The 25757-nt window shown below is 42.4% G+C and overlaps 2 protein-coding genes across 10 annotated transcripts in view; one reads left to right on the top strand and one right to left on the bottom strand.

Moving 5' to 3' along the window:
- Positions 1-283: 283 nt before the first annotated feature.
- LOC143435398 (uncharacterized) lies at positions 284-23746 on the bottom strand. 9 transcript variants are annotated; one of them, XR_013105645.1, is made up of 8 exons: positions 23529-23743; positions 19757-19859; positions 19221-19384; positions 18803-18928; positions 17374-17409; positions 11480-11676; positions 4573-4746; positions 284-464 (listed from the first exon to the last, which is right to left on the bottom strand). XR_013105645.1 is itself a non-coding variant. In XM_076917701.1 (7 exons), the coding sequence occupies exons 2-6, from the start codon at positions 19834-19836 to the stop codon at positions 11528-11530; spliced, it is 555 nt and encodes a 184-aa protein (XP_076773816.1). In that variant the 5' UTR covers positions 19837-19859; positions 23529-23738; the 3' UTR covers positions 284-464; positions 11480-11527. The 9 variants fall into 9 exon arrangements, 2 of the variants coding, with proteins under 2 accessions (XP_076773816.1, XP_076773817.1); XR_013105647.1 differs by lacking the exon at positions 17374-17409 and having other exon boundaries at positions 23529-23739; XR_013105646.1 differs by lacking the exon at positions 23529-23743 and having other exon boundaries at positions 19757-20293.
- Pccb (propionyl-CoA carboxylase subunit beta) overlaps positions 12740-25757 on the top strand; it is an 80693-nt gene continuing 67675 nt past the window's right edge. Inside the window, exons 1-2 of the mRNA XM_076917700.1 lie at positions 12740-12879; positions 24224-24298. The gene's annotated coding sequence lies outside the window, so the exon portion shown is untranslated. The remainder of the gene's footprint in view (positions 12880-24223; positions 24299-25757) is intronic.

Genomic DNA, 25757 nt, shown 5'->3' with positions numbered 1-25757 from the left:
TTACTTTCACACAACTGTGACCACAGTTCCAGAAAAAAAAAAAAAAAAAGATTTATTTTCACTCGTAGTTTCAGAGGGTTTCAGTTCATCTTAGTGGGGAAGGCAGGGTCACCGCATACAAGCCACATAAACCAGGAAATAGTGCTGCAGGAATAAGGGACAGAGTCTAACATCCAAAGATTCTCACTGAATGACCTGCTTCTACCAGCTGGGTCTCAGTTCCTTAATAACCCCAAAATGGCCAGAACATCTGGGAAACAAGTTCAAAACACAAACCCAGAAAGATGTTTCTGATTCATATTCACATTGACATTCATATTTAAATTTCTTTTAAGACCCTCTTCCTATTCCAGGAACCACGTTGATTCAGACACACTGTCTCCTTGGGGTCCTCTGGGCATCCAAGTAGATTTTCATCTTCTCCAACAATTTTTAGTGCAGGCTGTTTAGTATTCATTGTTTATCTGAAATTGAGATTCAACAATTTTAAATTTGAGTTTTTATCTGGCAACCTAAGGTATGTTGACTTTTTTATGACTGGGTCTAATTTGGTAACCCAGGCTGACCTCAAATTCTGGATCCTCCTCAAATTCAGACTCTTAATACTGGTATTTCAGGCATGCAGAGACTCAAGGGTCATCATTCTAATAGTCCCGCTAACGGGGTTATAAATTAATAGAATATTTCTTAAGGTCAATTGGCAATATTCATAGTATATAAAGATGGAAAAGCATCAGAACCAACAATTCTGCCACTAGTAATTCATTATACATTAGATTTTCCTAATGATTCTTGTCTCATGGCAAGTTTCTGTATTTGCTTTTGGTTTAGAAATGGCCGGCCTGGAAATCACTGTATAGCAGAGGATGACCTTCAGCTCCAGATCCTCCTTCCCCCACCTCCCAAGTGCTAGGATTATAGTCATGTGCCTCTATTAATTGGTAGTTGGTTCCTGATTTTAGTCTTCTCACTTTTCACATCATCGTAAGTGAAAAGAAATGTATTACATTGAAACAATGCATTACATTGAAGCATTGCATTACATTGAAACATTGCATTGTCTTTGAAACAATGTGTTATGTTGAAACAATGTATTACATTGTTAAATCCAAATAGTCTAAATGGTATGATACTTAGTAGCTATATGTTAAAGTAGATCAGATACATATCATTATTAAGTAAATATAATTCTTTATTAGTAAGATAGTTATACTTCTTAGCCTTCACAAAGGACTCCAATTCAGTTCCCAGCACCCACATGGCAGCTCACAACCATTTGTATCTCTACTTCCAGGGGATCTGATGCCCTCATCTGGCCTCCACAAAACATTCATGGAGCAAGCAGAGCCAGAGCCAGCAGGCTGGAGCGAGGTGGTGGGTAGCAAGCAGGAGAAGGGAAGGGGAAAAATAAATAAATAAATAAATAAATAAATAAATAAATAAATAACTTTTCCGTGTTCAAGATACATCACCTCCTTGATAGGAATGCATAATGATCTAAAGTTGAAAGTATGATCTATATGGAGCTAACAGTTTACAGTACATCCAACAAATATATATTTTATGCTCCCTCAAAATGTTGATAAATAGGCCAGGCATGATAGTACATTCCTTTAATTTCAGCAACTGGGAGACAGAGGACGGTTGATCTCTAAGTCAGCCTGGTTACATACAGAGTTAGTTCTAGGACAGGTGCAGTGAAACCTTGTTGTTTTTATTTTGTTTTGTTGTTTTTTTTTTTTTAAGTGGATAACTAAACCCTGTATTTTCCTATGAGTTTATGTCATTGTAATTATTTCTCTTTAAAAGATTAGTAGATCCAATCCAAATTTCCAATTTGAAGCACTACCTATACTATCATACATCTATTTTACAGAATATTATATTGATATTAAAATGATCATAAGGCTAGTGTGGTTTGAATAAGATGATCCCATAGTCTTAGGCATTTGAACACTTGGTCCTCAACTGATGGCACTGTGTGGAAGTTTAAGAATGTAACCTTGTTGCAAGAAGTATTCACTTGGTGCAGGCTTTGCAATTTCAAAGCCTCACACCATTCCCAATGTGCTTTCTCTGCTTCACACTTGTAGTTCAAGATGTGACCTCTGGGCTGCTGCTTCTTCTACCTGCTGCCTCCACTCTAAGTCTAGAACCAGTAGCCCAAATAAACACTGTGGTGTTTTAATCACAACAACAGAAAAGTAACGAATGCAGCTGGACAAGGTGTCACAAACACACCTGGAGTTCCAACATTTAGAAAGTAGAAACAGGTGCTGGAGAGATGGCTCGGTGGTCAAGAGAACTGACTGCTCTTCCTAGAGGTCCTGAGTTCAATCCCTAGCAATCACATGGTGGCTCACAACCATCTGTAATGGGATCTTATGCACTCTTCTGGTGTGTATCTGAAGACAACTACAGTGTATTATAAATAATAATAAATATTTAAAGAAGGTAGAAGCAGAAAGATAACTTTAAGCAGGCATTCAAGAGAAACCTGGACAACGTAGGAAGTACATGTTTCAAACTAAGTTAATTAAAATGGTAATATATTTTTAGATTTCTTTGTTTTTAATTGTGTTTGTGTGTGTGTGTGTGTGTGTGGTTCTGTGTATGTGAATGCAGGTGCCCACAGAGGCCAGAGGTCTAGCCTCCAATCTCCTTGGAGCTAGAGTTACAGACACTTGTGAGCTTCCTAATATGGATGTTGGAAACCAAACTCAGGTCCTATACAAGATCCTGTACAAGAGAAATGCATGCACGCATGCTCCTAGCTGATTCTCTCTCCAGCCCCATACATTTAAAAAAAAAAAAAAAAAAAAAAAAAAGTATCACTATGATACCCTGTCTGGCATTGACCTCACTATGTAGCTGAGAATAAGTACAAGAATGTGCCTCCCAAGTCTCAGGTCACAGGTATAAGCTGACATGCGCAGTAATATCTATTTATTGAAAGTAGGCACGGTAGTGCATACATATAAGGCATACCTGCAAGCTCAAATACTTGGAAAGAAGGGGTAGGGAGATCAGAAGTTCAACATCATCCTCGACTAATGAAGAAAGAAGCAGAGGAGAGGAGGAAGTAGAAGACTTGACTTTTTTATGACTTATTTTAAAGATTTATTTATTACATGTATGTGAGTATACTGTCACTTCAAACACACCAGATGAGGGCATTGGATCCTATTACAGATGGTTGTGAGCCACCTTGTGGTTTCTGGGAATTGAACTCAGGACCTCTGGAAGAGCAGTGTTCTTAACCACTGAGTCACCTCTCCAGCCCCAGAAATGTTTTTCTGGATGATGAGTATATCAGTTATGGTTACTATCGCTGTGATGAACCACCATGACTAAAAGCAAGTTTTGGGCAGGGAAAGAGTTTATTTGGTTTATACTTCCACAACACTGTTCATCAACAAAGGAAGTCAGGACAGAACTCACACAGGGCAAGAACCTGAAGGCGGGAGCTGATCCAGATAAACCATGGAGGAGTGCTGCTTACTGGCTTGCTTCCCATGGCTTGCTCAACCCACTTTACTATAGAACCCAGGCCCACACTAGGCGGGGCCCTTCCCTATCAATCACTAATTAGGAAAATGCCTTACAGATTTGCCTACAATTCCATCTTATGAAGGCATTTTTTCTTAATCAATGTTCTGTCCTCTCAGATAATTTTAGCTTGTATCAAGTTGACATAAAACTAGCTAGCACAGTGAGATTATAGAAAATACAATTGCTCTGATTATTTTGTGTACACTTATGGTGAGTTAAGTGTACCTGTCCCATTCTCTCTATTCCTATCAAGTGCTTGCTTGATTCATTACAACTTCATCCTGTCATTTCCTCTTTATGTCGTAACTGTTGGAAAGCTAGCATGTGTGACCTGTCTTTATCCTCATTGCCTTATATAGGGGTTTAGGGTGGTTTGTTTGTTTGTTCATTTGTTTGTTTATGGACTTTGGGTTTTTGTTGTTGTTGTTGTTGTTTGGTTGTTTGGTTAGTTGGTTGGTTTTGCCCTTCTCATTGGCTGGCATAGGGTTTGAAGATTGTGGAAATTAGGTCACTCTTAAATTACTAGATGTCTGAGAAGCTGCCAGTATGGACATGGGCAAATGCTCATCTTTTCCTTAGGGACAGTCATAAAACTAACCATTTTTAAGACAGTTCTCACTTTATCTTCATCAATGTCAGATCTAAATTACTTAATAAAACCCAAAGGATAGACTGACTTGAAACACTCAGAATATCATACACAGCATGTATTGATTGCAGTCGAGCATTTTGAACACAGTAAAGTAAATATAGAAGTTGTTGACATTAAGCTTTCCAAAAACCAAGGCCAGGCTGGCAATACAAGGTGCTTTCTGAAGGGTTAGGATCGTTTGACATTCTGAAATAGCTGTCTGCTTTCCTTTCCTGTCCGCCTCTATCCACTCCTTTTAAAAATCAACTTTTAGATTGAAATTTAAGGTTAGCAAACAAAATAAAGAAAACTGTGCAGCCCTGGCTGTCCTGGAACTTGCTCTGTAGATAAGGCTGGCCTCGAACTCCTTACGACATTTTCATACTCACGTGTTGTGTTTTATGTCTTCTTATTTTTCTTCCTCCACCAAAATTTGCATTGCAGTGATATTCCCTCTTCAAACTTCTTAACTTTCATTCTCCCTCTGGCCCAGAATCCCTTCTGGCTCATCATCACCTTCACCTTTACACTTATGCCAACCAGACTTTTAACACATGCCTAACCTGCAGTTACAGTAGAAAACAACAGACAACCTCAATCTGCAGGGAAGTGCCAGCAGCTTAATTTAAAATAAAGTTAAATGTACAAAGTCAGAGACTAACCAAATAAATACTTTTAAAAAATTAAACTAAATTAAAAAAAAAAAAAAAAACCCAGCTAAATGCAGACTGGCATCTCTCCCAGTGAGATGGGATTGACCTGGACCAACTGGTTCCCCAGCCCCCGCCCCTGAGTGCTAAGACTACAGGCACGCTCCACTGTACTAGTTTTATGTGGTGCTGGAGATCCAACCCTGGGTTTGTGTATGCCAGGCAAGTACCTCCCCACCCCACCCCCTGCCATCTGATAACATTCCCAGCCCCAGAACAATACTTTATAGAAAACTCATCATCAGATGAAATTAAACCAGGATCTGATCCAGACCATCACTTCTGTCCTTTTCCTGATTCCTCTCAGACCTACTAGGCTTCCTCCTCTATTCCCTGCGGTTTAGAAGTCAGAGTTCCCTGCAGGCCAGGCTCAGCACCACAGGGGAGGGTTTTCGCTTCCATTCCTGTGACCATTTCTCTATGACACCATTCAGATCAACATACTCAATGTGTTTGTTTCATCTAAACCACACTTAGCAATCTTAACACACATTTATTTTACATCTTCTGCTTCATCCTCCCTGGGTCTAACCCCAACAAAGTGCCTTGCTTATTGGCTGTCTTAGTACAGTACCAGACACATACTAAGGTACCCGTTAAATGTGACTCTCTTTATTCCCTAAGATGCTTTCAATACCATCCAAATGCCTATTAAATCTCTCCATTCATTTATGCAACCAACATTTATTGCCAGTTATACACCAGGCATTCAGAATACAAAAATGAATAATTCAACATTCTCCAGTCCTCAAAGAGTTCACAGTCTAGTTGGGGTGGCAGCTATATACACAGCTTATTTATAATTCAGAGTCGCAGGATTTAGGGATATTCTCAAGGCAACTCTGAAGTGTCTTAGCAGAGAGTTCTGTAACATCGTGGGCTGAAGCAGTTCACGTGCACTTTTCTGAGAAAAGATCTGCAATTATTCATAGCATTGTTGCTAAGGGGAAATGTGTTCTGCATTCCAAACAGTCGATTTAAAAATGGAATTTTTGGAACACAGCCCATTTGCCCCTAGAGATGTCTATTTCTCCCATATCTCAAAATCCCCATTTGTCTCAGGACAATTTCTATTTCTTGATGACTCCCACCTGTCCCCTATAGCCCTTAGTACAACCTGAGGGTCTTTCACAGTCACCAATGTACACACCTGGGCTCAGCACTATGACTGAGACAGTCTGCAGGTTAAGCAGACAAGGGCCAACAGGTATAAATGAGTAGCCTTGGCTCTAAGTTCTGACTATTTAACCTGTCATTGTTAGAGCTGTTAGTGAGAAAGAGTTCATCAAGTCCCTGACGACAGTTTGGAATCACTGCTGTGGGAAGTGAGCAGAGGAGCTGATTAGAGAAACAAAGGGGGATGGGGGGATTACAGGAATGATTTTTAATCAATTAATTAGATAGTTAATTTTGAGGCAGGGTCTCTCTGTATAGCCCTGTTTGTCATGCATCTTGCTATGAGGCTGGCCTCAAGCTTGCAGAGATCTGCCCGCCTCTGCCTCTCAGCTGCTGGGATTAAAGGTTTGGGCCATCATAATGTACTCAGGAAGGGTTTTAAAAGGATACATCTCTTGGATAAAATAGGATCTAAGAAAGATTTCTAAGTGTTCCATCCCGGGCCATAAAGTTTTAAAAATACTCTTTGCAATTCATAAGTAGACTAGGCTAAAAATGAAGATTTCAAATGTCGAAAAAAAGTTAATGTCCAGCCAGGTGTGGTGGCCTGTCTCATCCACATAACAAGTTCCAGGATGTGTGTGTGTGTGTGTGTGTGTGTGTGTGAGAGAGAGAGAGAGAGAGAGAGAGAGAGACAGAGAGAGAGAGAGAGAGAGAGACAGAGAGAGAGAGAGAGAGAGAGAGAGAGAGAGAGAGAGAGAGAGAGAGGAGGGAAATCCGGTGGAGTTCTTCTCTCCTGCTGTCAGGTGGGTCCCCTCAGGTAGACAGGCTTAGTAGTAAGCTTTTTTTTTTTTTTTTTTTTTTTTTTTTTGGTTTTTCGAGACAGGGTTTCTCTGTGTAGCCCTGGCTGTCCTGGAACTCACTCTGTAGACTAGGCTGGCCTCGAACTCAAGAGATCCGCCTGCCTCTGCCTCCCAAATGCTGGGATTAAAGGCGTGTGCCACCACTGCCCAGCAGTAGTAAGCACTTTTGCCTGCTGAGCTATCTCTTGGTTTCTTGAAATAATTTTGAGTCAGTGTGGCAGTTTGAATAAGAATTGTTCCCATACAGGGTTATATATTTGAATGCTTAGTTACCAAGGACTGGAACTCTTTGATAGGAGGATTAGAAGGATCAGGAGGTGTGGCTTTGTTGGAGGAAGTAAGTGTGGGCTTTGATGTTTGCAAAAGCCTACATTCATCGAGGACGAGGACAATGTTTCTTTCTCTCCTTCAGCCTGTGAACCAGGATGTGGCTCTGTCTGTCACTGCCTGTACTGGTTGGTTTTGTGTGTCAACTTGACACAAGCTGGAATCATTACAGAAAAAGGAGCTCCAGTTGAGGAAATGCCTCCATGAGATCCAGCTGTAAGGCATTTTCTCAATTAGTGATCAAGGTGGGAGGGCCCATTTCAGGTGGTGCCATCCCTGGGCTGGTAGTCCTGGGTTCTATAAGAAAGCAAGCTGAGCAAGCCAGGGCAAGCAAGCCAGTAAGTAACATCCCTCCATGGCCTCTGCATCAGCTCCTGCTTCCTGACCTGCTTCAGTTCCAGTCCTGACTTCCTTTGGTGATGAACATCAATGTGGAGTGTAAGCTGAATAAACCCTTTCCTCCCCAACTTGCTTCTTGGTCATGATGTTTGTGCAGGAATAGAAACCCTGACTAAGACACTGCCCTAGGGGCATGTTGTCACGGTCTCCACTGTGATGACAATAATTGACCAATGCTCTAAAACTGTAAGCCAGCCCCCAATTAAATGTCATCCTTTATAAGAGTCACCTTGGTCATAGTGTGTCTTCACAGCAACAGAGCAATCACTATGACAGACAGCATTTCACTATGTAGACCAGTGGCCTCGATGGCCTTAGCCTCCCTCACAAGTAATGGCGTTTCAGATGTGTACCATCACGCCCAGCTAAGAATGCAGTTTTCTAATGTAGGGTTGAGGACACTGGATTTGGTGTGCTGGTTTGTTCTTGCCATTCCCGAGATTTGGGGGAATGGCATGGAGTAGTGGGATGAACAATAGGAGCTCTGTAGTCCGTAATTTCTGTGTGGGTTTTGGGGAGACCGTTCATATTCTGTGAGCTTCAGTTTTCATCTGTAAAGAAAGACTGATCCTGTCCTTAAGGGTTAACTTGGCAGATGAAGGGTTAACATGTCTTCACCAGGTGTATTCCTAAAACTGCTCTTATGGACACACCTGAGAAAAAGCCAGTCTCCAGGAGTTCCCAGCTCCCAGCTAGGGCAGAAAACATGTCATGCAACAAGTACTTCAGTCGAAACGTTACAAAAACCCAAGAAAGGACACCGGACCTGATGTCAGGGTTCCAGGAAATATGGTGAAAATAATGCATAGTGACTTGATAGACAAGTTGGGGAGAGGAAGGACAGGGAGTTTCTAGACAGAAGCAAGGGCTTCTGGGAAGGCCTGAAGGAAGAGTCCAACTGAGGTACACTTAGCACAAGCAAGGAAAAGCTGCCCGGTGAGGAGGGAGAGGAGAGATCAGATTACAATGGACATTATTAACATTATAAAGGTCATCCTGAGGGTAATGGGGCATCAGAGGAAATAAAGTGGGATGGAGGGAGGACTGGAAGCTAAGACGCCAATTCTGAGCTACTGTACTTCATTAAAGGCCATCTTGCCTGGGGGCTGGCCAATGACAATCCAAAAATCAAATTGGCACCCTGACTATGTTTTCATGGCCCATCAGACAAGAGCGGTTTTTGTTTTGCTTTGTTTTACTTTTACATTTTTAAATGGTGGGTTTTTTTGTTTGTTTGTTTTGTTGGTGAGTTAGGAAAGAAACCTAAAGGCTGCCACAGACTAAAAAGCATCTACTTTTATATATAAATGTTTTCTGTTTGTTTTTTTCTTTCTATCTTTTTTTTTTTTTTTTTTTTTTTTTGGCCTAAATAATTTTTAAAGACAGTATCCCAGGGTATGTCCCAGGGTGGCCAATAATTTACTACATAGTCAAGGATGACCTTGAACTTCTCTTCATCTTGTCTCTATGTCCCAAGGGCAGGATAATAATCACAACTAGGCCTGGCTTTTGCCCTAAGTGGTTAAAAATACTAAATATAAATAAATAATCAAATACAAATAAGAGACTGGGAAGACGCTCCTTTGATAAGGGCCTGCTAGGCAAGAGTGAGGACCTGAGTTCAAATCCCTGGCACCCACATAAAAAGCTGGCACAGTGACAGGTATTTATAACCCTAGCCCTGGAGCAGAGGGGCAGGGTACACAGGCACACATGCATGCAATACATATAAAAATAAATAAAAAATTTAAAAACTAAAGCCAGTGAGATGACACAGTGAGTAAAAGCCCTTATTACTAAGCCCGAGACCTGAGTTCTATTACCAGGATCCACATGATAGAAGGACCTCATCTCTTTTTATCCTGGCACACACGACTTCCAAACCCAAAAATTAACTATTGCAGACCATTTCAGAAAAAGTTCCCTGTCCCTGGATCATTGTTATCAAACTAAGCTGTTAACAATAAGGAGTGTGAGATACAAAGCCAACAAATGAAATGCTTTGTAGTGGTGGGATAATCCAGTCCTATGCTCTGGGTCTAAGGAGGAGCTATCGGAGTTAGAGGTTCTGTAAGGCAGCACCATGCAGATGCCAGCAGAAGCCGAGGAAGGGGTAACCAGGTGTGGTGGCTCATTCCTGCAAGGCCAACACTTGGGAGGCCGAAGCAATAACTAAAGTTGTGTTTTAAGTTTAAATTACTGTGCTCAAGAGAGCTATAAAACAGATGCCTCTAACCTGTAAGTGCCACTTGCCCAAGGACAGCTAGCTTCCTGGAATGCTGGGGGGGGGGGGGTCGTTCTTTAAGACAGCAAGCAACTTGTGTTTTAGCTTCTGTAAACAAACTTGGGTTGCCCCAGCTGCACAGGATGTGTTTGATCACACACAGGCAGGAAGTACGTCAGGATGTATGCCTGAAGGCAAGAAGTGCACAGCATTGAGTGGGGGTTGCCTTTCCAAGCCTCTGATTAATGTTAAGTTCTTGCCCTTCTCTGGGAATTCCAGGTATGGACCTGGCCAGTGTCCATTGGCCTGGCCAGTATTTAATAAAGTTTATTTCAAATGTGACTCAAAAAATTGTGGTAGTAGTTAGTCTTGTCCAGTGAGACTAACACTGAGGCAGGAGTGTCTCCATGAGTGTGAAGTGAGTTCCAAGCTAGTCTAGGCTATGGAATAAGATTCTGTCTTGGAAAGGGAAAGAAGGGGCAGAGGTAGGGAGGGGAGTAAGTACCAGGTAAAGGAAGAAATAAAGAATGACTGGGGCTGACATTGTGGCTCATCCGGTAGACGGTTTACTTAGCATACATGAACCCCTGTGTAAAAATCCCTAACACTGAATAAACCAAATGTGGCCATGTATAACCCCAGAATTTAGAAGGAAATCCAAGGTCATCCTTGGTCATCCTGTTCAAGGCCAGACAGTCTCAAAAAGAAGGAATGAATAAGAGAAAGAGAGAAAAAAAAAACCTGAAGTCCCCTCCATTTACACAATAAGTAGGGCAAAGGGCTAGAGATGTAATTTAGTGGTAGAACATTTGGGTCCAGTCCCCAGGAATACCCACCCACACATCACACCTACTTTCTGGCCTTATATGTAGAGGTCAGAGGACAGCTGTTCCATGCAGGCAGTTCTGCCATGTGGACTTTGGGATCCAGTTCAGGTATTAGCCTACATCATAAGCACCTTGAGCTGGTTACTTTTTTGGTCACTTCATGCAAACTAGAATCATCTTGGAAGAAGAACCTCAACTGAAAACATGGCTCCATCAGACTGGCCTGGAGGCGAGGTTGTGGTGAATTTTCTTAATTAGTGATTAATCTTTGGGGTGCCCCAGTCCATTGTGGATGGTGTCACAACTGGGCTGGTGGTTCTGAAGTATATTTTAAAAAGTAGGCCAAGCAAGCCTTGAGGACCGAGCAGTGTTTGTCCACTGCTTCCCACTTCTGTTCCTGCCGAAGGCTTCTACCTTGAGCTCCTGCCCTGACTTCCCGGAATGACGAACTACAGGAGAGATGAAATAGGCCCTTCCTCCCTCAGGTGGTTTTGGTCAGAGTGTTTTATCACAGCAATAGAAATTCTAACTAAAATCAGTCACTAATAAATTAATATAATTTATGTTTAACTCTAATATTGTTATTGTTCTTAATATAAAGACAACAACAACATTAACTTAATACATTAAAATATTTTTTTATACTTTGTATGGTGGCACATGCCTTTCATCCCAATACTCAGGAGGTAGACACAGGCAGCTCTCTCTCTTTTGACTTTGAGAGTAGCCTGGTCTACATAGTAAAACCCTGTCTCAAAAAAAAAACCAACTGATTATTCTTTTACTTAGTTAAAAAAAAAAATGATGAAAGAGAAGACAAGACTGCTTACCAAATAGATTTCTGGAGAATATATACTGAATTATTCAACAGACATCAATTACTTGCTCGCTGTGTGACAGTTTCTGGTGGTGGATCCAGGTCTTCTGCAAGAACAGTAGGTGCTCCGTCTCTCCAGCTTCAGAATGAAGTGTCTTTTGCAGCTAACTCTCTGGTTCTTTTCTGTCACTTTGTGGGATCCTTCACCTTCTTTAAATATCAAAACAAAAAGAAAACCAAACAAGGAAACCTACAGCAGTATCTGCCTCTCGAGCCTAAGCTGCCTCTAAATGCATGAATCTTTAGTCTCCTGAACACTGACTGGGCTTAGGCAGGTGCTACCATTCCTGACTTTCTTCCCAAAGCAGTCCTGGAGGCCAGGGAAATTCCTTCATGAGGCAACCTGAATTCAGTCTCCCAAACCTATGGAAGGAGGACTGACTACACAAAGCTGTTCTCTGACCTCCATACATGTGCATTGTTATACACACACACACACACACACACACACACACACACACACACACACACACACGTTTTGTACAGTGAGATGGCTCAGCAGGTAAGGGCATGTATTCATTTATGTTTCTGTTGCTAATGTATGCTGTGACCAAAAGCAATTTGGGGAGGAAATGCTTTGTTTATCGTAAAGGTTATAATCTATTGTCAAGGGAAGCCAGGACAAGAGCTCAAAGCAGTAGCCTAGAGGCAGGAACAGAAGCAGAGAACATAGAAGAACACAGCTTACTGGCTGGCTCCTTCATGGCTTGCTCAAAACCCAGGCCCACCGTCCCAGGGCTGGAACCAACCTGGACCTTCCTGCATCAACCACTGAGAGAACGGCTTATAGCACAGTATTATTGGGGCGTTTTTCTCAACTGAGGTTCTCTGCTCTCAGATGACTCTAGTTTGTGTCAAGTTGACATGAAAACTAGTGCCAGTCTTCCTGTAATTTACAGAAGATTGCAAATATTTAGCCTGTCTGAAGTCCAGGTAGGTGTTATTGTCCTTGTTTAACAAATGAGGAAACTCGGGTACAAAAAGGTTAGCAACTTCTTTCTGGTTATTGAGTAAGGCAGAATTAGGGCTGCAAGGCTGTAGACAAGAGCAATAAAAACCTTGTCTAAGGAAATTTGAGGTAGTAAAGTTACAGTTACTTAACAGTGTTGCACCCTATAATTATAAAGTGCATTTTATTTTATTACGTGCATGGGTGTTTTGTCTACATCCGTGTCTGTGCACATCTGTGCAGTGCCCATGGAGGCCAGAAGAGCCCATCCTCAGATCCCTTGAGTTACATACAGATGGTTGTGGACAGCCGTGTGGACGCTGGGAACTGAACTCAGGTCCTCTGGGAGAAAGAGCAGCCTGTGTCCTTAACCTCTGAAACATCACTCCAACTACAAATGTAAGGTACGTTTATTTTTACACTTTTGTGTTCAAATATGTTCTTGGGTGAAAAGAAATCACATCACCGTCATCATCAATAACAAAACTAACAATACCTGTTCATTTCCCCCAGCCCCAGCACCAAGAATTAACCACACAGACTTCTTTTCTAAACTTGGTTTTGGTATGCATAAGTTGGATCCTAGCATGCTTGTTCCTGTAGATAATTGTATGTTTTTCTATCATTAAACATCTTCAGTATCAGAGCTGGAGAGATGGCTCAGAGCACTGACTGCTCTTCCAGAGGTCTTGAGTTCAATTCCCAGCAACCACATGGTGGCTAACAACCATCTGTGATGGGACCCATGTACCTGAAGAAAGGGACAGTGTACTCATATAAATAAAATAAATAAATAATTTTAAAACATCTTCAGTATCATTTTAATGACTACAGACATAGTCCATACTTCATTTTTAAAATTATTTTGATTGTTTGCTTTGTTTTGTTTTTGGAGACAGGGTCTTATTATGTAGCTTCAGCTGGTCTGGAACTCACTAGGTACACCAGGCTGGCTTGGATTTATCTATGTAGCCCTGGCTGGCCTGGAGCACACTAGGTAGAACAGGCTGGCCTGGAATTCACTATGTAGCCCAGGCTGCTCTCCATCTCCTAATGATCCTCCTTCCTCTACCTTCTGAGTTCTGGTATCAGAGGTCTGACATACTAGGCCCAGTTAGAGCGTACTTAAGTTAACCAGCCTTCCATTATTGAACATTAAAAAAAATAAATAAATAAAGGTCTCATGTAGCCTAATATAGTCCAATATACTAATATAGCGTTCAGCTCCTGATCATCTACCTGTACTTCAAAAGTACTGTGATTATAACACGAGCTACCAGCCCTGAGCTAGTTTAATACTTTATTAAGTATGTAGAATGTTTCTTCCATCATAAACAACTTTAGTTGAATATCCCATTAAAAGTTGCATATATGTTATAAACTTTAGAATACATTTTTTGGGTTTTTTTTTTGTTTGTTTCTTATTCATTTTTATAGTTTTTTTTATTTGTTTTGTTTATTTGTTTTGAGGCAGGGTCTCACTATAGTAGTCCTGGCTGGCCTAGAACTTCTATGTAGACCAGAGCCTTCAACTTACACAGATCCTCCTGCCTCTGCCTCCCAAATGCTGGGATCAAAGGTGTGCATCAACACATCCAGCTGTTTCTTCTTTGTGTTTTTATTTTTAAACAAGTTTTCTTTGACTTACATGCATCCACTATGGCACAAGTATATATACACACTGAATACATGTAAAAACCATAAACTAGGTTAAGGATTTTTGGTTAAGTATACAGTCCTAACAAAAACATAATTAATGTGAAGCTAAAATATATCTCTATTGTAGCTTTAGTAACACCAATATTATCATTACTTTTTATACCAGAGACGATTCCAAATATCTTACTTAGATATAAAAGTATTTCAGAAACACAAAAAGTGAAAATTAAACACGATAGAGAAGTTTTGAGTTTGGTCACTCATCATTGGAGTTGAAAAAAAATGAGAGTCACCAGCCCTTCACAAGGATGAGTTCTCAGAAGTTGGTACAAGTTTGAGGTGACAAGAAAGAAATTACGAGCTTGTATCCTGTAGTATAGGAGAGAGTCAGCAGCACCAGATGGAGCCATCGCTCTGTTTGGAAATGACAGAAGTCACTGGTGTGATGGTTTTTTCTGTTGTCTTTGTTTGTTGTTTTGTTTTTGAGACAGGGTCTCACTATGTAACCCTGGCTGTCCTGGAACTTGCTATGTAGATCAGGCCAGCCTTGAACTAACAGATATGCTTTTTCTGTCTCTTAAATGATGAAATTAAAAGCACATACCACCATGCCAGCCCCCTTTTTATTTTATTAAAGATTATATCTTAAATTAGATGTATATGTAAGTCTGAGTGTGGGTTTGCAGGTGTGAATGTAGTGCCATCAGAGGCCAGAAGACAGCATCAGACCTCCAGGAGCTGAGCTTACAGCTGCTGTGTGCTGTGACCTGAATGAAGGTCCTCTGCCAGAACAGTGTGTGCTCCTAATGTGCTGAGCCATTTCTCTTGCCTTCTTAAATTCTCTCCTCTCCTCTCCTCTCCTCTCCTCTCCTCTCCTCTCCTCTCCTCTCCTCTCCTTTCCTCTCCCCTTCCTCCCCATCCTCCTCCTCTTCCTTCTCTTGCTTCTCCTTCTTCTCCTTCTCCTGCTTCTCCTTCTTCTCCTTCCTTCTTCTTCTTCTCCTTCTTCTCCTTCTCCTGCTTCTCCTTCTTCTCCTTCTCCTGCTTCTCCTTCTTCTCCTTCTCCTGCTTCTCCTTCTTCTCCTTCTCCTGCTTCTCCTTCTCCTGCTTCTCCTTCTTCTCCTCCTTCTTCTCCTTCTCCTTCCTTCTCCTTTTCTCCTCCTCCTCCTCCTCCTTCATGAAAGCATCTATTTTTAACTTGTAGTTTTCTGTCTTTTCCTCTTTGGGGACCTTGCTGTGGAGAGATTCTATAACCAAGTCTTAATTTCCAGTTATCATGTGTAAACATCTGCTATAACAGTATATATCTCTCTGTAGTTCTCCTATAGTTTGTTTTATTTAACTCAAAATTTTAAAAGGATATTCAATACTTATTTTACAAGAAGGCAGTGGATGCTTTCCAAAATGAGTGGCTCTTAGATCCATAAAATGTCTCTGTCTGGTTAAGAGCACTGACTGCTCTTCCAGAGGCCCTGAGTTCAATTCCCAGAAACCACATGGTGGCTCACAACCGTCTGTAACGGGATCTGATGCCCTTTTCTGGTGTGTCTGAAGACAGTGACAGTGTACTCGTGTAAATAAAATAAATAATTCGTTTAAAAAAATGTTTCTGTCTAACAGTTGATTTTTGTCAACTGCTTTTTCTCTCTTATGGTGTCTCTCATATGCCAACCAATCCAGAGGACAGAGGATGGTGGGCATAGAGGACAGACATTGTATAAACTTAGCCAATGTTTACAAATGGATTAAAATATTTGTTCGTTAAAGTGAGTTTTACAGGCCATAGATGGCTCAGTGAGTCGAGGCAATTGCTGCCAAGCCTGATGACCTAAGTTGGCTCCTTGAGGTTCACCTGGTGGAAGAATACCAGTTCCTTCCAGTTGTTTGTATCCTTCAAACAGGCACCGTGGCATAAACAACACCTTCCTAAAATAAATTAATGTGAAACAAAACAAAATGAGTTTTATGGGTGTCAAACTTTCTTTTATTCCAGTGGGAAAACATACTAACCTAGCATTTAGATAACATCTAATCCCAAATCTTTCTTGCTTTATTTAGGAAAATGATAAAATATAAAATCCTTCTTCTCTGAGCCAGTTATTTGGTAAATGCTACTAAGAACAGACCAATATTTAAGAAAGACTTATTGTAGACAGAGAATCACATTAGCAGGTCTACCTCAGTATATATCAAAGTTTGACCTAAGGAATTTGAGGTTTATTTGCCTAGCCTTGATCAAGATAAGGACCTTGAAAAACCTGTTCTTGCTAGGCAGTGGTGGCACATGCCTTTAATCCTAGCACTTGGGAGGCAGAGGCAGGTGGATTTCTGAGTTCAAGGCCAGCCTGGTCTACAGAGTGAGTTCCAGGATAGCCAGGGCTACACAGAGAAACCCTGTCTCCAAAAAACAAAACAAAAAAAGAAAGAAAAAAGAAAAACCTGCTCTTTACTTACATATGAACACACACGCAGATGCAGACACACAGACACACACAGACACAGACACACAGACATACAGACACACACACACACCTTACCATCAGGCATGGCAAAAATGGCAATCTTATAAAGTAGCCACAGATTTTGTTGTTCAGTTATTTTTAGGAATTTTAGGGACAGCTTGCTTTTTTGTAGTACATAAAAAAAAAAAAAAAAAAAAGACATGGTCTTCAATTTTATTGCCTGGGACTTTGTTTAGTGCACAAAAATCTCAGTTAGGACCAAATGTTTCCATTGTGGGGAGCATAACACAAAGTTATCTTTCATTAGATTTCTTTCCGTGTCTGAGAACTGCAAGTTGGATGGACATGATTATTGATCATAAGACCAGCTGGGATACTCAATACCAATTGTTCTTTGAATTAGGTATATTGGAGAGACATGAGAAAGGCTGAATGCTAGCTAGCAAATTGACAAACCAAAATGTTCTGAAAACAAACAAAAATAAGCAAAATGTTCTGGGATGAAAAAAGGAAAGCTGAACAGATAGGATTTTAATTACAAGCTTAAATTAAACCCATGGACCATCAGCCATGCCACAGGAGGCAGGCAGGAGTCATGCTTGGAGACCATCTCCACCTATGATGCCACATGCTGTTGGGAAACTCCAAGGATTTCAAAAATCCAGAATTCCAACCTAGCTTTGCATGTTGTTTTGAAAACACCTCGGTCAAAGTAGGAAAATAACTTAAGTTACTCAAGTTTGTCAGTACTGTTTATAACCTATAAATATTTACACATACCATGTTGTATCTTCATTAGTCGCCGTGTCCTGTGTCCTGCAAATGTTCAGAGTGGACCTTGAAAAAATCTGCCCAACTAGGAAGTTACACAGGTCTGTTAGTGAGGGTCATCTCGGCTGCTCTGGCCAGTAGTAACTTAAAGACTGCAGGACAGCAGGATCTACTGGAGTGGCACTTTTAACATGTTTTGTGTCAAACATCCACTCCTCCGAGGTGCCATGACACCATAGAACATCCGTGGCCTGATCGCTTGTCTTTGGATCATACTCTCAGCCCTTTACCACACACTTGCATTGCCAGGACCCCTTTGCCTAATTAAATCTCCTAATAGAACATTACTAAGATAGTTCGTTCCTGGCTATTTTTCTCAGAATCCATTTAACCCATGTCCAGACCAAGTTTCCTGCCCAATAATGTATTCAGCCAGCAAACCAGCCCACCGCTACCCACCCTCCACCGCCATCATACTTGGCATTAAAATGAGCAAAGAAAGCCAAGCCAGTTAATTCGAGGAGATGAGAAGCCTCTCAGATAAACATTCAACCACAAGGCTGGCCTCCCGTTCTCCATTCCTTCCTCCTTTCCTGTAAACTGGGAAGAAGAGAGTAGGGTTGGGTGGGAGCTTCTGGTCCTCAAGAAGGTGTCTGCAATGCTTAGAGCTTTACTGTCCACAGCTGTAGATCCAAAGTTTTGTGTGTGTGTGTGCGTTTGTTTGTTTGTTTGTTTGTTTGTTTGTTTGTTTGTTTGAGACAGGGTGTCTAATAACCCTGGCTGTCCTGGAACACTATGTAGATCAGGCTGGCCTCAAACTTTCAGAGATTTGCCTGCCTCTGCCTCCCAAGTCCTGGGACTAAAGGTGTACAACATACTGATCCAGTTATGGAATAAAGAAAAGGTGGGTCAACCTCCTTCTCCAAATCCGAACTCTGTTCTCCTTGAAAGCGCTTGTTGTTGTTTTTACAACTTTTCCCTAACCTGCTCCTCCTTCATGTTTCTATATTTTCTCTCCTTTTTTCCCTTCACTGCTTATTTCCTTTCGTTTCAACTTAAAATACCCATGCATTGAAATTAACTATTTGTGTCCGTGTCTCATTTATTAAAGTTGCTTGTATCAGGGATGGAAGGCAGGGTCTCTCTTTGTAGCCCTGAATGCAAGATGCTCCTGTCTCCACCCCAGGTGCTAGAATTAAAGGTGAAGACCTTCAAGCCTGGCTGAACTAACTTTGTGAGGGTCTGATGTCTTAGCTCGTTTGGTTTTGAATGATGAGGAATGTATGGGGTTCGGGACAGTCTGTAGCCCGAGCTATCTCACGATCTCATGCTACTAGCCCTTAGTACATTGACTCAGCTTCTCTACCATAGTAACTTAGAGTCTTGCTTTTTCTTTTTTAAATTTTATTTTATTATCTTCTGTGTATGTATGTATTACCTGAATGTACGCCCGTGAACCATGAGTGTGCAGTATCCTCAGAAGACAGCACCGGGTCCCTTGGGACTGGAGTTACAGATGGTTGTGAGTCACTATGTGAGTGCTTCCTCAACAATGGACTGTGACCTGGAAGCATAAGATAAAATAAACCATTTCTTCCCTAAGTTCCTTTTTGGTTATGGTGTTTATCACAGCAGCAAAAAGCAAACCAGGACACCATGTTAAGGCTTTGTTGGATGATATATGGCTTCACCTTGTAGCCCAGGCTGGCCTTGAACTCTATCATCTGAACATTGAGGAGTCAGAAGAGTGCCTAGAAGGACCAGTGAGAAGGCCTGATAGACCAGTTTACTCATTTTACTCTCAGACTCCTACTGTCTCTAGGCAAGTTGTCCTCTATCAAAGAGTGAGAAATTACCATGCTTTCCGGGAGCAGCACTGAGCAGCTGGATGTCTTGGGTACTCTGGAGGCTCTGGCAGAAGATAGTTGGAGTCCAGAAGTTTAAAGCCAGCCGGGGCAACACAATGAGACCATATTCTAGTTGGCTTCTCTGTGGAAGGGCAGATGGTTCACAGATGGTTCTAGAGAAAGCAAGAATGTTATACATGCAGGCTTTTCTCTTCAACAGAAAGGATTTGCACCTGTTTTCCACCCAGAAGGCTGGGAATGGATGCAGTTAATAACCTTGTGGGCTTTGCTGTTCTGTGGAGCTAAACTTCACCCAAATCCCCTGATTCCTGAGATCTGTTTCTCAGTCAAAAGAACCCATTCTTCTGGAAAAGGTCACAGGTACTTTGGGAGAGTTAAGTACTTTGCAATGGAGTCTCAGTGTTCCCATGCCTTAAGGTTTGTTGTGACAATTGTCAGAAAGAGTCTTGGTTCCAAGGTAGGACTCTGCCTAACTATGTCAAAAATAAACCACCCAGGGTCAGATTCAAGAAGTTTGAACCAACCTGGCTAACTGAGTCTTGTTGAACCCCATTTCCTTCTTCCTTCTTGCACATGTTTTCTGCCACGGAGAACTTCTTGCCATTGCAGATGTATTTGCAGGGATTCCTAGGCTCAGATATTTGCAGACTTAGTCCAGAGCTGAACTGTTTAGGAGGGATCAGGGGGCATGTCACAGGGATGGGCTTTGAGGTTTCAGAAGCTCACACTGGGCCTAGCAAAGATCAGGATGTAAAGCTGTCGGCTACTACTCCATCACTTGCTTCCTGCCGTGATCATGGACCAGTCCTTTAAAAGTGTAAGCATGCCTCCAGTTAAATGCTTTCTGTTATAAGAATTGCCCTGATCGTGGTGTCTCTTTACAGCAATAGAACAATGACTAACACACTGACGGAAAACAAGTTGGGGTTGGGGGGAAGGGTTTATTTGGCTTACAAGTTACAGTCTATGGTCAAAGGAACCCAGAGGCAGGAACTGAGGCGGAGCCCTTGGAGGAACACTGCTTACTGGCTCACTCAGCTTGGTTTCTTTGTTTTTTGTTTGTTTGTTTGTTTGTTTGTTTTGTTTTGTTTTTGTTTGCTTTTTTTTTTTTCTTCCCGAGACAGGGTTTCTCTGTGTAGCCCTGGCTGTCCTGGAACTCACTCTGTAGACCAAGCTGGCCTTGAACTCAGAAATCCACCTGCCTCTGCCTCCCAAGTGCTGGGATTAAAGGCGTGCGCCACTACCGTCCAGCCTCAGCTTGGTTTCTTATACAGCCCAGGATGGCACTGCCAACAGTGGCCTAAGCTCTCTCATATCAACCATCAATCACGAAAAGTACCCCACAGACTTGCTCACAGGCCCATCTAATGGAGGAGTTTTCTCAGTTGATGGGGGTGGGGGGGGACCAACCAGCTCAGATGTTCTCATATCAAAAAAAAAAATAAAATAAAATAAAATAAAATAAAATGAAGGAAGAGGAAGAAAAAGTGATAACCAAGCACGAGTGGCTGAAAATACAGGAACAAAACCAGGTATTTGTTATATCAAAAATGGGAAGCATGACCAACAGTAGTCAATGCTTCTGAGAGGTTAGGAAAAATTCAGACTTAACACTTACAGTTTCACAATGCTGGGAGGGTGGGGTCTGACTGTCATAGCCTGGCATTCTCTTCCATTGTGATATTTTCCCCACGACACTTTTTTTTTAAATTTATTTATTTAATGTACATGAGTACACTGTAGCTGTCTTCAGACATACCCAAAGACGGCATCAGATCCCATTACAGATGGTTGTGAACCATCATGTGGTTGCTGAATTCAGGACCTCTGGAAGAGCAGTCAGTGAGTGCTCTTAACCCCTGAGCCATCTCTCCAGCCCCTCCCCAGGACACTTTTAAAATGAACTTTCGAGATTGAGCATCTGTTGTGGTTTGCCTGAGAACTGTCCCTTAGAGGTTTATTCATTTAAATACTTGATGGGGCTGTTCGAGGAAGTCATGGAATCTTTAGGAGGTGCAGCCTTGCTCTGATAGGAGGACAGGGAGGAGGAATCCACGTGGAGCTTGTAACCCATTTGGTTCGTCCTGATGCTTTCTTGCTGTTTTGGTAGGAATTGGGTATGTGAAGTTAACTCTGGCCTGAAAAAAGTAGGAGAAGCTTTCTGGGTCACATATTCTAGAAAGAAAGTTTGGGTCTCATCACCAGCAGGTTACTAAGATTTTTGCCAAAGTTAGGCTGGAGAGATGGATCAGGAGCTAGAGTGTCTCCTGGCGGTGGAAGCCTGACCCTGAGTTCAATTCCTGAAGCCTGCGGTGGAGAGAACAGAATCCTGAGAGCTGACCTCTGACCTCACACACATGCTATGACAGGCGCCCGCCTCACCCCAACACACATCGTATAGCATACACATAAAAAGAAAGTAAATTAAAAGAACTCTGCTAAGGTGCAAAGACTGGGAATGGGCAGTAAGAGAGGGAACAGTGTGTTCTCTGAAACCATCTGCAGCAGCAGGGGCTGTAATTCCTTCCTCTGATCCCCTCTTCTGGGTTCCCAGTGGAAGGCCCACTGAAAACACAGAGGAGCTGATCCCTAAACGTGTGAGAGGGAGGCAAGTTCGTGCGGTGTCAGGGTGAATAGACTCTCACAGCCATGAAAATGCACACATGAAATTAGGCATGATGGTACATGCCTGGAGTCCCAACACCTGGGAGGTAGAGGCAGGAGGATCAGGAGTTTGAGATCATCCTCTGCTACGTGGCAAGTTTCAGGCCAACATGGACTGCTTAGGACCCTGTCACAACGGACAAAACAAAATGATACAAGAAAGGTCCTGGAGAGGTGTCCAGGTGCTTATGATCACTTGCGCTGCTCTTGTGGAGGACCCAGGTTCAGTTCCCACCGCTCACAAACATCCTTAATTCTAGTTCCATGGTATCCAACACCCTATTCTAGTCTCCACAGGTACCAAACAGGCACATGGGTACACATGCATACATGCAGGAAAAACAAACACGTAAAATATTTTTTTTTTCTAAATTAAAAAATCTTGACAGGGGTGGAAGTCTGGGAAGATGGCTCAGAGGGTAACAGCATTTCCAGTACAAATGTAAGGATTTAAGTTCAAATCCCTAGCACCAACATAAAAGTCCAGGCATAGCAACACTCCTATAGCCCCAGTGCTGAGGCTTGGAGGTGGGGCAGGAGGATTGTTGGTGTCTGCTGGCTCTCAGCCTAACTCTAAGTTTAATGAAAGCCTTGGTCTCAAGAAAATATGGCCAACCTTGATAGAATCATTCTTTAGCCTCTATGAATATATATGGGTAAGCCTAACAGTATATTTGCGCAAATAACACAGACATACACACACACACACACACACACACACACACACACACACTTTTTTGTTGTTTTTTGTTTGGTTTTTGCTGGACAGACTGGCACCTCTCTGAAGTCCTAGCACATAGAAGGTAGAGGGATTAGGAGCTCTGGGTCACCTTCTGCTACATATGACGCTGGAGGTTCGCCTACATGAGACCCTGTTACAAAGAGCAAAGCACGCACATTTCTGATTTCCACTGTAAAATAAATAATTAACCAGAGGCCCCAACTGCTGCCTTCTGTGACTGGACTCATTCTGCAGCCATGTTCTCTAAGGCTTTTTTCAGCAGTGACTTAGTGTGGCCGGGATCCTGAAGTAGGTCCTTTCCTGGGAGAGGAGACATGCGGCAAGTGACATGGCTGCAGGGCTCCCTAATGGTCGTGTTCAGCTTGCTCTGTAGTCTAAGAAACTTCCCCTCTGCCTGCCTTCCGTCCTTTCATCTCTCCTTCTGTTGGGTCACGTTTACTTTGTATTCACAGTCAGAAGGTTCTCATCTGACTCCTTCCTTATTTACTCTCACAGGCGTTTCTCTAAGATATCTCTCCTCGATTAATCATGCCTTGACATCGGCTTCTGGACAGGTCATGGCTAACCCCGCTGAAAGCACCTTCGCTTAGACTCTTAGCCCCCATGCCACAGTGACATATATTCCCAATTGGGCTCAAAGTCTCCTGGAAAGAGTGACCATTTTGTCACTGTTGCCGACCTCGACCTCCAAACTTCAGCCAGTGTCCTGTAGAAACTCAGTTTACCGACCACGGGAAAGCAGCTTCGGAGCTGTTCTGATCTCCTATGTCCAGGATTGATGGCCTCCACCCACCTGAGCTTGCTAGTGTTCAAGTTTTCATTCCTCAAACACACAACTTCCTCTCAAGGTCCTTAGTATCCCGCCCACTTTCCCATATTTGGCCACATACCTCAGTCAAGGTGATGGTGTGACCTAGATTGCCACTAGCAGACAAAAGCTCATGGTGGCCCTTCTGTTTCATACACTTGTTAGAAAGAAGTTGTTTCAGCTGGACTGTTTTCCTGTGTGTGCGCACATGTGTTAAGTGTCTTTGTGTGCATGTGGAAGCCAGAGGTCAACCTTACGATCAATTCTCAGGAGCATCTGCCTTGCTTGCTTTTTGTTTTGAAAAAGAATCCCTCATGGGACCTGGGGCTTGACAATTAGGCTAGGCTAGACTAGCTAGCCAGTAAGCTTCTGGGACCCTGCCCGCATCCCCTCCCCAGTGCAGGGATTATAAGCATACACTGCTATGCCAATCTTTTCCCTTGAGTTATGGGGACTAGGATGCAAATGTTCACACTTATGTAACACGCATTTACTGACTGACCTGTTTCCCAGCCCTGGTGCTGGAATCTCCTCTAAAAACTTCTTTTGTTTAAAATGTTTTTATTTATCGGGTGTGCAGAGTATGTGGGCACCAGCCATAGTACACGGGAGTGGGTTCTTTCATTCACTATGTGGGCCCCTGGGATCAAACATAACTTATCAGAATTGTCAGCAAAAAGAAGTCACCTTTACCTATCAACTCATGCTGGCTCTGGAGCTGCAGTCTTGCACAGCAATGACATCTATCTATCCCCCTGTCTGCTTTCCCATCTCCAGTTCCATACAGAAGACATTAGGGGTGGTGGGACCGAAGATGAGAGAAGCTGAGAGCCCCGGAGCTCACCTTGCAAGGTAAGCTGCCGTGCACACGATAAGTTAGCTCCTGTCATGTCAGGACTCTGGCCTGCGGGGTTTGTCTTAGCTGCAGCCCTTGTTCTAAGCAACACAGAGCTCACCCTCCTCCCTCTTGTCTCCTCTTTATTCCAACTCTTTTTTTCCCCCAAAATCTTCCATTTGTGGGACTCTTCATGCCAAACAGGCAAGATCATTTTCATGTCAATCTGAAGCATCATCTATCAAGACCACAAATGGGAGGTAATGCAAAGATGCATGATAATTCAAAAGCCTTTCACAGAATCCAGGGGTGGCAGCTACAAGGTTTGTCAACAGCCACTGGGGTGACCATACTCCCTGAAACATGTTTTCCTGCTTCTAGATGATCTTGTTTCTGTGGCCTTCTTTTATTGTTTTAAAATTATATTTTACTATAAATATGCTATTATATAGAAATATAATATATATAAACAAATAAAATATTATATATTTTTAAAATCTTAACCTTTATTTTATGCATATGTCTTTTGCCTGCATGCATGTCTGTGAACTACATGCATGCAGTGCCTATGGAGCTCAGAAGAAGGCATCATATCCCCGAACTGGAGCTACAGACAGCTGTGGTGCTGGGAATTGAACTGGGATCCTCTGAAACAGCAGCCAGTGAGTGCTCTTAACAGCTGAGCCATCTCCAGCTCTTCTCCAGCTGAGTTGAGAGTTCCTTTCCTCTGATGATTAGTGTCTTTCTTTAGGTCTCACCTATACTTTCCTAGGCTTCAAAGACCTTTTCAAAGCTTGCAACAATAAGACTATCATTTATAAATCATGTGGTGAATACCTAACTATCTATAGGACCATCCTCCCAGCTAAACTAAAGCCATATTCAGGAGTTCCGCTGGGCCGGTTGACTGTGGAGGCTCCCTTGTAGAAGGAGGGTTGGGAGAGGGTCATGGGACCCTCACCTGAGTATCTAGTCACCCCTCCTAAAGCTGCATACTGCTCTCCCTAACTTCATGTGGCCTCTTGCTGGGAAGGAGTAAAAGACATGGGTGGGGAAGAAGTAGGAGGGGGAGCTCCATCTAAGCTGCTAGCTCTGATAAAGACCTCCCAGAGCATCCCTTTTTTGGGGTTACCACATTCCTGTAAGCAACTGTTGGACCTAAAGATTCAAAACCAGGGGACAGGCTCCACCAGAAACACTCACAGACAGGATTCACTGCAATAACATGAGGTTTCATGATAATAATAATAATCCAGTGTACTGGGGTTCTCTCACATGCAGGCAAGAAGAACCCTGAGTTGAGGTTAAAAGCAGTTTTTATACAGTTTAAGGGGTGGACTAGTGAAACAGTGACTAGGCACAATATGATTGGCAGAACAGTGTGACTTTTAAACTGATTGGTCTTTGGAAAATGAGGTGGCAAGGACCTCCCTTGTCTGTAAATGGCAAGGATTGGTCCGTCCTATGGAATGTGTC

This window comes from Arvicanthis niloticus, chromosome 21 (genome assembly GCF_011762505.2).
Source record: "Arvicanthis niloticus isolate mArvNil1 chromosome 21, mArvNil1.pat.X, whole genome shotgun sequence".
Lineage (NCBI taxonomy): Eukaryota > Metazoa > Chordata > Mammalia > Rodentia > Muridae > Arvicanthis > Arvicanthis niloticus.
This window is presented reverse-complemented; position numbering and strand designations above follow the sequence as displayed.

Bases quoted from the DNA above. Each gene is read 5' to 3' on its own strand.
- LOC143435398 (XM_076917701.1), bottom strand. From the start codon at position 19,836: ATGGCAAGAAGTTCTCCGTGGCAGAAAACATGTGCAAGAAGGAAGAAG. The intron at 18,929-19,220 runs GTAATTTCTCAC...TTATGCTTCCAG, and splicing joins TGCTGCTCCCGGAAAGCATG to GTCACAGTCCATTGTTGAGG. The intron at 11,677-17,373 runs GTATGTGTAAAT...TGATATTTAAAG, and splicing joins ACTAATGAAGATACAACATG to AAGGTGAAGGATCCCACAAA.